General features: G+C 50.4%; 1 protein-coding gene across 1 annotated transcript in view; it reads right to left on the minus strand.

The window, feature by feature from the left end:
- The window catches only part of SLC51A (solute carrier family 51 member A), a 202,726-nt gene extending 191,204 nt beyond the window's left edge, over positions 1-11,522 (minus strand). Inside the window, exon 1 of the mRNA XM_069620326.1 lies at positions 11,174-11,522. Within this exon, the coding sequence (XP_069476427.1) occupies positions 11,174-11,208 (35 nt within the window). The 5' untranslated portion in view covers positions 11,209-11,522. The remainder of the gene's footprint in view (positions 1-11,173) is intronic.
- Positions 11,523-12,842: the final 1,320 nt, after the last annotated feature.

Raw genomic sequence — 12,842 nt, forward strand, 5'->3', positions numbered from 1 at the left:
CGCCTACACTTCTTTCCTGATGTTCCCTCTTTTCCCCACACCTCCTAGACTTCTTTCATGATGTTCCCTCTTTCACCCACACCTCCTAGACTTCTTTCATGATGTTCACTCTCTCACCCACACCTCCTAGACCTCTTTCATGATGTTCCCTCTTTCACCCAAACATCCTACACTTCGTTCATGATGTTCCCTCTCTCACCCACACCTCCTAGACTTCTTTCATGATGTTCCCTCTTTCACCCACACCTCCTAGACTTCTTTCATGATGTTCACTCTCTCACCCACACCTCCTACACTTCCTTCATGATGTTCCCTCTTCCACCCACACCTCCTAGACTTCCTTCATGATGTTCCCTCTTCCACCCACACCTCCTAGACTTCTTTCATGATGTTACCTCTTTCACCCACACATCCTACACTTCGTTCATGATGTTCCCTCTTTCACCCACACATCCTACACTTCGTTCATGATGTTCCCTCTTTCACCCACACATCCTACACTTCGTTCATGATGTTCCCTCTTCACCCACACCTCCTACACTTCGTTCATGATTTTCCCTCTTTCACCCACACCTCCTACACTTCTTTCATGAAGTTCCCTCTTTGACCCACACCTCCTACACTTTTTTCATGATGCTCCCTCTTTCACAGATACCTCCTGCACTTTTTTCATGATGTTCCCTCTTTCAACCACACCTCCTACACTTGTTTCATGAAGTTCCCTCTTTCACCCACACCCCCTACACTTATTCTATGATGTTCCCTCTTTCACCCACACATCCTACACTTCGTTCATGATGTTCCCTCTTTCACCCACACATCCTATACTTTGTTCATGATGTTCCCTCTTCACCCACACCTCATACACTCCGTTCATGATGTTCCCTCCTTCACCCACACCTACACTTCTTTCATGGTGTTCCCTCTTTCACCCCCACTGCCTACACTTCTTTCATGATGTTCCCTCTTTCACAGATACCTCCTACACTTCTTTCATGAAGTTCCCTCTTTCACCCGCACATCTCACACTTCTTTCAGGATGTTCCCTCTTCCACCCACACCTCCTAGACTTCTTTCATGATGTTCCCTCTTTCACACACACATCCTACACTTCGTTCATGATGTTCCCTCTTTCACCCACACATCCTACACTTCGTTCATGATGTTCCCTCCTTCACCCACACCTACACTTCTTTCATGGTGTTCCCTCTTTCACCCCCACTGCCTACACTTCTTTCATGATGTTCCCTCTTTCACAGATACCTCCTACACTTCTTTCATGAAGTTCCCTCTTTCACCCGCACATCTCACACTTCTTTCAGGATTTTCCCTCTTCCACCCACACATCCTACACTTCGTTCATGATGTTCCCTCTTCACCCACACTTCCTACACTTCGTTCATGATGTTCCCTATTTCACCCACACGTGCTACACTTCTTTCATGATGTTCCCTCTTTCACAGATACCTCCTGCACTTCTGTCATGAAGTTCCCTCTTTCACCCACACCCCCTACACTTCTTTCATGATGTTCCCTCTTTCACCCACACATCCTACACTTTGTTCATGTTCCCTCTTTCACCCACACATCCTACACTTCGTTCATGATGTTCCCTCTTCACCCACACCTCCTACACTTCGTTCATGATGTTCCCTCTTTCACCCACACCTCCTACACTTCTTTCATGATGTTCCCTCTTTAACTCCCACGCCTACACTTCTTCCCTGATGTTCCCTCTTTCCCCCACACCACCTACACTTCTTTCCTGATGTTCCCTCTTTCACCCACACCCCCTACACTTCTTTCATGGTGTTCCCTCTTTCACCCACACCTCCTACACATCTTTCATGATGTTCCCTCTTTCACCCACACCTCCTACACTTCCTTCATGATGTTCCCTCTTTCACCCACACTTCTTTCCTGATGGTCCATCTTTCACCCACACCTCCTACACTTCCTTCATGATGTTCCCTCTTTCACCCACACCTCCTACACATCTTTCATGATGTTCCCTCTTTCACCCACACCTCCTACACTTCCTTCATGATGTTCCCTCTTTCACCCACACTTCTTTCCTGATGGTCCATCTTTCACCCACACCTCCTACACTTCCTTCATGATGTTCCCTCTTTCACCCACACCTCCTAGACTTCTTTCATGGTGTTCCCTCTTTCACCCACACCTCCTACACTTCTTTCATGATGTTCCCTCTTTAACCCCCACCGCCTACACTTCTTTCCTGATGTTCCCTCTTTTCCCCACACCCCCTAGACTTCTTTCATGATGTTCCCTCTTTCACCCACACCTCCTAGACTTCTTTCATGATGTTCACTCTCTCACCCACACCTCCTAGACCTCTTTCATGATGTTCCCTCTTTCACCCAAACATCCTACACTTCGTTCATGATGTTCCCTCTCTCACCCACACCTCCTAGACTTCTTTCATGATGTTCCCTCTTTCACCCACACCTCCTAGACTTCTTTCATGATGTTCACTCTCTCACCCACACCTCCTAGACCTCTTTCATGATGTTCCCTCTTTCACCCAAACATCCTACACTTCGTTCATGATGTTCCCTCTCTCACCCACACCTCCTAGACTTCTTTCCTGATGTTCCCTCTTTCCCCCACACCTCCTAGACTTCTTTCATGGTGTTCCCTCTTTCACCCACACCTCCTACACTTCTTTCATGATGTTCCCTCTTTCACCCACACCCCCTAGACTTCTTTCATGATGTTCACTCTCTCACCCACACCTCCTAGACCTCTTTCATGATGTTCCCTCTTTCACCCAAACATCCTACACTTCGTTCATGATGTTCCCTCTCTCACCCACACCCCCTAGACTTCTTTCATGATGTTCCCTCTTTCACCCACACCTCCTAGACTTCTTTCATGATGTTCACTCTCTCACCCACACCTCCTAGACCTCTTTCATGATGTTCCCTCTTTCACCCAAACATCCTACACTTCGTTCATGATGTTCCCTCTTTTCCCCACACCTCCTAGACTTCTTTCCTGATGTTCCCTCTTTCCCCCACACCTCCTATACTTCTTTCATGATGTTCCCTCTTTCCCACACACCTCCTAGACTTCTTTCATGATGTTCCCTCTTTCACCCACACCTCCTATACTTCTTTCCTGAAGATCCCTCTTTCACCCCACCTTCTGCCCTTTGCACGGGATGTTCCCCTTTTCACCCACACCTCCTACACTACTCTCAGGGTGATCCCTTTTCCACTTATACGTTTACTGTTTTTGAATGGAGATTGCTATGTTGTAGGTACTAATGTGGCATTCCACATGGACCTAAATATAGCACACAGTGGATCTAAAAAGATGAACACTCGACCACCCTTTCCATCAAAATGTCACCGTCTGCGGCTCTTGCATGAGCAGTATAGCGACACCCCAAGAAGGGCCAGTGCCTGGAATCTTTCGTCTTGGGGGGACTCATGTCGCGCTGCATGGAGTCGCGACCAAAAAAGCGCACCGCCTGAAAGGGTTAATGTAATTGAAACAAAAAGATATGACGTCGCCTAGTGCGCTGGTAAATAAGATTCGCCCAATCTATATAGGATTTGTGAAAAATAATATATGATGCTTCAGATTTTCAGATAATAACATTCAGGTACTTTCATACAGTATATGGTCAACAGCACAATAAAGCAAGCCATAGAACACGTTTCCTTCCCAAGGGGATACATGGAATCCTTGAGACACAATCATAAGAATCTCGATATAACTGTTCATAAAACATATATGCATTTGATGTTTCCTTCCTGAGCCATGCCCTCCGTGTCCGATATAGTTATGCTTCCATGAAAGTTATTAAAGCCCTTCTGAAGGATGAAGGTACTCTCCCAATAACTGCATGGCCATTCTGCTGAGAAATACTGGTCCTGTCCATCATAAGTACAGCAGCCAGACTCAGAAATGCTGACACTGAACCCCTCCCCCACCCATCAACCTGCATGCTTTGAAGGCCATTTCTACACTAGCGCTGTGGTATAGCACACCCCAAAAATACATGAATTAAATGCATAGCAGCCCCGCGGAGAAATACTGCCACTGTCGCGCAGTAGATACAGAAACTCTGCTGAGAAACACTGTTAATGACCAGTAACGGTATAGCAGCCCCAGCTGAGAAATACTGCCATTTTCCCGCAGCAGGCACAGCAACCCTGCTCAGAAAAACGGTTAAAAACCCATTAAAAGTATAGCAGTCCAACTAAGAATTACTGTCACTGCCTGGCAGAAGGTACAGCAACCCTGCTGATAAATACTGGCAGTGCCTGATTAGTATCGCCCTTAATATCCCATGAATGGTATAGCAGCCCTGATGAGAAACACTGTCTGTTAATGACCCATTAAATCTACAGCAGCCCCACTGAGAAATACTGTCCCACGGCAGGTACAGCAACCCCGCTGAGAAGCACTGTTAATATCCCATGAAAGGTATAGCAGCCCTGCTGAGAAGCACTGTTAATATCCCATTAAAGGTATAGCAACCCCGCTGAGAAGCACTGTTAATATCCCATTAAAGGTATAGCAACCCCGCTGAGAAGCACTGTTAATATCCCATTAAAGGTATAGCAGCCCTGATGAGAAGCACTGTTAATATCCCATGAAAGGTATAGCAGCCCTGGTGAGAAGCACTGTTAATATCCCATTAAAGGTACAGCAGCCCTGCTGAGAAGCACTGTTAATATCCCATGAAAGGTATAGCAGCCCTGGTGAGAAGCACTGTTAGCACTGTTAATATCCCATGAAAGGTATAGCAGCCCTGGTGAGAAGCACTGTTAATATCCCATTAAAGGTACAGCAACCCTGCTGAGAAGCACTGTTAATATCCCATTAAAGGTACAGCAACCCTGCTGAGAAGCACTGTTAATATCCCATGAAAGGTATAGCAGCCCTGCTGAGAAGCACTGTTAATATCCCATGAAAGGTATAGCAGCCCTGGTGAGAAGCACTGTTAATATCCCATTAAAGGTATAGCAGCCCTGGTGAGAAGCACTGTTAATATCCCATTAAAGGTACAGCAACCCTGCTGAGAAGCACTGTTAATATCCCATGAAAGGTATAGCAGCCCTGGTGAGAAGCACTGTTAATATCCCATGAAAGGTACAGCAGCCCTGCTGAGAAGCACTGTTAATATCCCATGAAAGGTACAGCAACCCTGCTGAGAAGCACTGTTAATATCCCATGAAAGGTATAGCAGCCCTGGTGAGAAGCACTGTTAATATCCCATGAAAGGTATAGCAGCCCCGCTGAGAAGCACTGTTAATATCCCATTAAAGGTATAGCAGCCCTGCTGAGAAGCACTGTTAATATCCCATTAAAGGTATAGCAACCCCGCTGAGAAGCACTGTTAATATCCCATTAAAGGTATAGCAGCCCTGATGAGAAGCACTGTTAATATCCCATGAAAGGTATAGCAGCCCTGGTGAGAAGCACTGTTAATATCCCATTAAAGGTACAGCAGCCCTGCTGAGAAGCACTGTTAATATCCCATGAAAGGTATAGCAGCCCTGGTGAGAAGCACTGTTAGCACTGTTAATATCCCATGAAAGGTATAGCAGCCCTGGTGAGAAGCACTGTTAATATCCCATTAAAGGTACAGCAACCCTGCTGAGAAGCACTGTTAATATCCCATTAAAGGTACAGCAACCCTGCTGAGAAGCACTGTTAATATCCCATGAAAGGTATAGCAGCCCTGCTGAGAAGCACTGTTAATATCCCATGAAAGGTATAGCAGCCCTGGTGAGAAGCACTGTTAATATCCCATTAAAGGTATAGCAGCCCTGGTGAGAAGCACTGTTAATATCCCATTAAAGGTACAGCAACCCTGCTGAGAAGCACTGTTAATATCCCATGAAAGGTATAGCAGCCCTGGTGAGAAGCACTGTTAATATCCCATGAAAGGTACAGCAGCCCTGCTGAGAAGCACTGTTAATATCCCATGAAAGGTACAGCAACCCTGCTGAGAAGCACTGTTAATATCCCATGAAAGGTATAGCAGCCCTGGTGAGAAGCACTGTTAATATCCCATGAAAGGTATAGCAGCCCTGATGAGAAATTGCAGCACTGTGCAGGAAAATAAATCGTATCCCCATGATAGGAAATGCAGAGGATGCACTGGCACAAACAGCTTAGCCTACTGACAGGTGCCAGTACTGCCCCTTGAAGAGGCAATCACGCCAGCTTCCAAGCCAGCCGTGGTAGAGCCACATTAATAGGACAGCAGCCCCGACTGAAGTGCACTGCGCTTCTGGTGCTTCCTCTGCTCACAGCCCCTTAATTGCACATCCCGTTTTTTAGAATATCCAGTCCACCGTTTCAGAAAAAATATTCAAAGTACAAAAATGCTGCTAATATGACATGCCTGCCTGATTTTGTCAAGTGTGTAAAAGGAATGGAAGACTGTGTTGACGCCACTGGGACTCAAGCCACAGTTTACCCAGACATCACTGAGCCATTAACTGACCTCACTGAGCTATCTTGCCAGATAGCTGACCTGTATAGGTACAATTGGCACAAAGCCTGAGGCCGGTTCGGGGTGAATCCTCAAGCACCCCGGACCCACTGCCTCGCCTGGCCTCCACTTGCCCCCGTTGCTAACCTCGTCGGCATGCATGGGAACTCTTGGGGGGTAGCCTCTAACCTCGTCGGCATGCATGGGAACTCTGGGGGGTACCCTCTAACCTCGTCGGCATGCATGGGAACTCTTGGGGGGGTAGCCTCTAACCCTCTAACCTCGTCGGCATGCATGGGAACTCTTGGGGGGGGGTAGCCTCTAACCTTGTCGGCGTGCATGGGAACTCTTGGGGGTAGCCTCTAACCTCGTCGGCGTGCATGGGAACTCTTGGGGGGTAGCCTCTAACCTCGTCGGCGTGCATGGGAACTCTTGGGGGGTAGCCTCTAACCTCGTCGGCATGCATGGGAACTCTTCGGGGGTAGCCTCTAACCTCGTCGGCATGCATGGGAACTCCGGGGGTAGCCTCTAACCTCGTCAGCGTGCATGGGAACTCTTGGGGGGGTAGCCTCTAACCTCGTCGGCGTGCATGGGAACTCTTGGGGGTAGCCTCTAACCTCGTCGGCGTGCAAGGGAACTCTTGAGGGGTAGCCTCTAACCTCGTTGGCGTGCATGGGAACTCTTGGGGGGGTAGCCTCTAACCTCGTCGGCGTGCATGGGAACTCTTGGGGGGTAGCCTCTAACCTCGTCGGCGTGCATGGGAACTCTTGGGGGGTAGCCTCTAACCTCGTCGGCATGCATGGGAACTCTGGGGGGTAGCCTCTAACCTCGTCGGCATGCATGGAAACTCTTGGGGGGTAGCCTCTAACCTCGTCGGCATGCATGGGAACTCGGGGGGGGTAGCCTCTAACCTCGTCGGCATGCATGGGAACTCTTGGGGGGTAGCCTATAACCTCGTCGGCGTGCATGGGAACTCTTGGGGGGTAGCCTCTAACCTCGTCGGCGTGCATGGGAACTCTTGGGGGGTAGCCTCTAACCTCGTTGGCGTGCATGGGAACTCTTGGGGGGTAGTCTCTAACCTCGTCGGCGTGCATGGGAACTCTTGGGGGTAGCCTCTAACCTCGTCGGCATGCATGGGAACTCTGGGGGGGTAGCCTCTAACCTCGTCGGCATGCATGGGAACTCTTCGGGGGTAGCCTCTAACCTCGTCGGCATGCATGGGAACTCGGGGGGTAGCCTCTAACCTCGTCGGCATGCATGGGAGCTCTTGGGGGGTAGCCTCTAACCTCATCGGCATGCATGGGAACTCTTGGGGGGTAGCCTCTAACCTCGTCGGCATGCATGGGAACTCTTGGGGGGTAGCCTCTAACCTCGTCGGCATGCATGGGAACTCTTGGGGGGTATCCTCTAACCTCGTCGGCATGCATGGGAACTCTTGGGGGGTAGCCTCTAACCTCGTCGGCATGCATGGGAACTCTTGGGGGGTAGCGTCTAACCTCGTCGGCATGCATGGGAAATCTTGGGGAGTAGCCTCTAACCTCGTCGGCATGCATGGGAACTCTTGGGGGGTAGCGTCTAACCTCGTCGGCATGCATGGGAAATCTTGGGGGGTAGCCTCTAACCTCCTCGGCATGCATGGGAACTCTTGGGGGGTATCCTCTAACCTCGTCGGCATGCATGGGAACTCTACGGGGGTATCCTCTAACCTCGTCGGCATGCATGGGAACTCTTGGGGGGTAGCCTCTAACCTCGTCGGCATGCATGGGAACTCTTGGGGGGTAGCGTCTAACCTCGTCGGCATGCATGGGAACTCTTGGGGGGTAGCGTCTAACCTCGTCGGCATGCATGGGAACTCTTGGGGGGTAGCGTCTAACCTCGTCGGCATGCATGGGAACTTTTGGGGGGTAGCGTCTAACCTCGTTGGCATGCATGGGAAATCTTGGGGGGTAGCCTCTAACCTCGTCGGCATGCATGGGAACTCTTGGGGGGTATCCTCTAACCTCGTCGGCATGCATGGGAACTCTACGGGGGTATCCTCTAACCTCGTCGGCATGCATGGGAACTCTTGGGGGGTAGCCTCTAACCTCGTCGGCATGCATGGGAACTCTTGGGGGGTAGCGTCTAACCTCGTCGGCATGCATGGGAACTCTTGGGGGGTAGCATCTAACCTCGTCGGCATGCATGGGAACTCTTGGGGGGTAGCGTCTAACCTCGTCGGCATGCATGGGAACTCTTGGGGGGTAGCCTCTAACCTCGTCGGCATGCATGGGAACTCTTGGGGGTAGCGTCTAACCTCGTCGGCATGCATGGGAAATCTTGGGTGTAGCCTCTAACCTCGTCGGCATGCATGGGAACTCTTGGGGGGTAGCGTCTAACCTCGTCGGCATGCATGGGAACTCTTGGGGGGTAGCCTCTAACCTCGTCGGCATGCATGGGAACTCTTGGGGGTAGCGTCTAACCTCGTCAGCATGCATGGGAAATCTTGGGTGTAGCCTCTAACCTCGTCGGCATGCATGGGAACTCTTGGGGGTAGCGTCTAACCTCGTCGGCATGCATGGGAACTCTTGGGGGGTAGCGTCTAACCTCGTCGGCATGCATGGGAACTCTTGGGGGGTAGCCTCTAACCTCGTCGGCATGCATGGGAACTCTTGGGGGTAGCGTCTAACCTCGTCGGCATGCATGGGAAATCTTGGGTGTAGCCTCTAACCTCGTCGGCATGCATGGGAACTCTTGGGGGGTAGCCTCTAACCTCATCGGCATGCATGGGAACTCTTGGGGGGTAGCGTCTAACCTCGTCGGCATGCATGGGAACTCTTGGGGGGTAGCGTCTAACCTCGTCGGCATGCATGGGAACTCAGGGGGGGTAGCCTCTAACCTCATCGGCATGCATGGGAACTCTTGGGGGGTAGCGTCTAACCTCGTCGGCATGCATGGGAACTCTTGGGGGGTAGCGTCTAACCTCGTCGGCATGCATGGGAACTCTTGGGGGGTAGCGTCTAACCTCGTCGGCATGCATGGGAACTCTTGGGGGGTAGCGTCTAACCTCGTCGGCATGCATGGGAACTCTCGGGGGGTAGCCTCTGTGCCTCTGGCCTTTTGGCCCCGTCTCAGGGTATATTTGGCACATACACTGAGTCAACCCTTGAGCACCCCTTAGTCACTGCCTCGCCCATCCTGTTCTTGGCCCAGTTGCCTCCCTCGCCTGCACGCCTGGGCCCCCGCCTCTTGCCTCGTTTGCTTGCCTCGCCAGTCTGCCTGGGAGGTTCTCAGGGGTCGCCTCTGTGCTCCTGGGCTTTTGCTCCTATGTGTTCAGGGCCCCAAACATTCCTGCTCGATTGTATTTATTTGTCCTTATTTTAATTATTATTAGAATGCGTTAATCGCGATATTCATATTACCTGATAAATGTACAAATGGTGTTTACTAATATGACTGTAACTGTAAACACTGTAACTCCTGTACCAAGAAATGTGCCCAGTTGCCCTAGGGCTTGGAGCGCTATACAAATAAATACAATACAATACAATACTAGAGTATCGAACCGCAGACTAAAGGGGGGCAGAAACAGCAAAAAGCAGAAGGGAATTATAGCAAAGGGGAAAAGTTCAGCAAGTCTTTAGGGCCTCATTACACGGAAGGCGGTAGGGTTAACGGTCACCGGTAATGGTACCGGTGACCGTTAACCCTTACCGCCTTACTACGAGGTCCCTTTGTGGGTTGGTACTTTAACGCCTGCTTTTTAGCAGGCGTTAAAAACCAACCCGCAAAGGGACCAGGGAGCTAATTACGGTACCGCAATTTGCGGTGCCGTAATTAGCACCTTCCCCATTCCCATTATGCCCTATGGGGCAAAAATGAGAATGGGGAAGGGCAATGGGGGAAGGGGGAATTACCGCCCCGCCAACCTTGGAATAGGGCGGTAATTCCCCTTTCCTCCAAGGCGGTGGCGGTATTTTACCGGCATGGACCAAGGTGCTAATAGCACCTTGGTCCACCGCCTACCATGTAAACTTTTCCCTAAAGATAACGAGGCAGGTACCAGAAAACCAGAGTTTGTCAATACGTGCCAACAGGCCCCACTCGAAATCGGAGGTGGGGGGCCAGTCCTGGTTTTAATTTTGCACTCTGGGGAAATCTTGGACTACAAGTCCCAGAATAGAAAGTTAAAGCCAGGACTGGACTAGCATCTCCCCCAATGGAACGGGGCATGGTGGCATGTTTGCTTTAGTGCCATCTGTGTAGCTTGGGGAAATTGTTGTGCAGAGCGTCACAGAGGCTAAATTTAGGGGTAGGTCATATATCCATTAATAAACTCCACATTTTATGGTACAAGTTCCCAATATTTTGAGGGTAGGGTCCTTCATGTTGCCCACTTCATCAGCCTAGACCCCCCCCAACCCCCATTCGTTAATTTTCCTAATCCAGCATGTTGGGTGATCTAGTGATAAAAGAAACTCTAAAATCCCGGATATGACCTCACGCCTTAGTGAGCAGCACCCTTGCCCCTCTCGCAATGAGTACAATCACCCCAGATCTCACACAATGTCCCAATGTTTTAGAGGAAGGGGGCACAGTCATCAAGACACCTACATTGTGGGGACCCCTGCCTGCCCCTGCCATGAGATATGCTTCGCAAGCCGCACTCGCAGCCACAAGTCCAACCCCGACTAACCCACTTGGTAGCGGGGACCGAACCTGGGGTCTGGTTTGAGCTCCACCGTCAGATCCATGTCTTCTCTTCCGCTCCCTCGTTGGCTGGGCTGGACTGGGCTGCGTGGAGTGTCGGGCCTGCTCTCCTGACTCAGGGGAGGAGGACTCTGACTGACCAAGCAGACCCGGGTCCTGCTTTAGTGTTTGCTCACCACCAGGTCCATGACCGAGAGCTCGCAGGCCTGGTGAGTAAACCGGTGACCCTGAACGTATCCTGGCGATTCCATGAAATCGCTTTGCCTCCCACCGCTTCCCGCGAGCAAAGTTCAGAAGCTCTTTGAGTGGCCGCTACTCATCAGCAAATAGTCTTCGCTCTCTGAAAGTAAAAATAATATCATCCCGTTTTAATATAGTGCCTAGCGTCAGAATCTTCCCGTTTCTAAGCGCTGCAATGACAGGTGAAATCAATGCTGAATTTAACACAACACGTACTTACCATAGGAATAAGGGCTGAGTCGGCCCTGCTGGGATAGAAACATAACTGCATGTTGTTTACAAGTGCTTAACACGCTGAGCAATCTTACCTCCACCGTTCCCCTCATGCAGCAACACCCCTCCACAGACATAGCTACCCACAGCTGGTCTTTCTGAGCCAATATTGGAGGGCTTCAAGACTTCAGTGGATGGATGGATGGATGAATGAATGGAAAGAAAGAAGAGCCGATGGGCGCATGGAGAGGGGCAGGCACGAGGCAAAGCTGCATTGGCCCATTGGCAGGCAGGCAGGCGGTGATTGGGTAGAGGAAGGCATGCGTGGGTGGATGCACCGACCTGCAGGTGGATTTCTGGGTTTATATTGCATCCCAGAGCGGGGCGCTTGACCAAGTGCATAAGGTGCCGAGAGATAGCGGGTTGAGTTCTCGCTGCATAAAATGGGGAACTGGGGGTAACTTGCAGGCCTTAAACGTTAATACCGGCAACGCTGACTCATCTTTCCAAGATCCAAATCATTGCCACGGGTGACCTGGGTCATAACACCCATTATTCAAAGGCACGCGGGAATCTACCTGTGGCATGCACTACATGCATGACCTGTAACTACCAACGCCAACAAAAAGAAGCTTTAGTCCAAAACTCAAAATTTACTAAGAAACTGCTTGCTGCTGGAAGGCTTTGAAATAAGTGAGAAGGCAGTGATTGTGAACTCCACGCAGAACACTTCCAAAATACCCCAACAGAAGAAATAAAGCAGCGCAATGCAAGAGGTCCTCTGTCCTGCCCCAAGAAGTGCACCCACAAAGCAAATCCTGATAGACCCCAGGCCAAATGCAAAAAACAACTGGCTGAACATGGCGACGCGGGAGAAAGCTCAGTGAGCAGGAGGGAGCTTCCCTGTACCAGGGCCGATTTTCCCGACAGAAGATGCAGTGGCTGAGTAAGAGTAGCCAATGGAAACTGACGTTACGTAGGAGGCGTCCGCTGCACGCTGTCTACACTGAAGATGAAGCTGCAGAGTAAGAGTAGCCAATGGAAACTGATTTTACGTAGGAGGCATCCGCTGCACATTGTCTGCACTGAAGATGCAGTTCCCGAGTAAGAGTAGCCAATGGAAACTGACGCTACGTAGGAGGCGTCTGCTGCACGCTGTCTGCACTGAAGAATCAGTTGCTGAGTAAGAGTAGCCAATGGAAACTGACGCTACGTAGGAGGCGTC

The sequence above is a fragment of the Ambystoma mexicanum genome, chromosome 10, assembly GCF_040938575.1.
Source record: "Ambystoma mexicanum isolate Mex_15411 chromosome 10, UKY_AmexF1_1, whole genome shotgun sequence".
Classification (NCBI taxonomy): Eukaryota; Metazoa; Chordata; class Amphibia; order Caudata; family Ambystomatidae; genus Ambystoma; species Ambystoma mexicanum.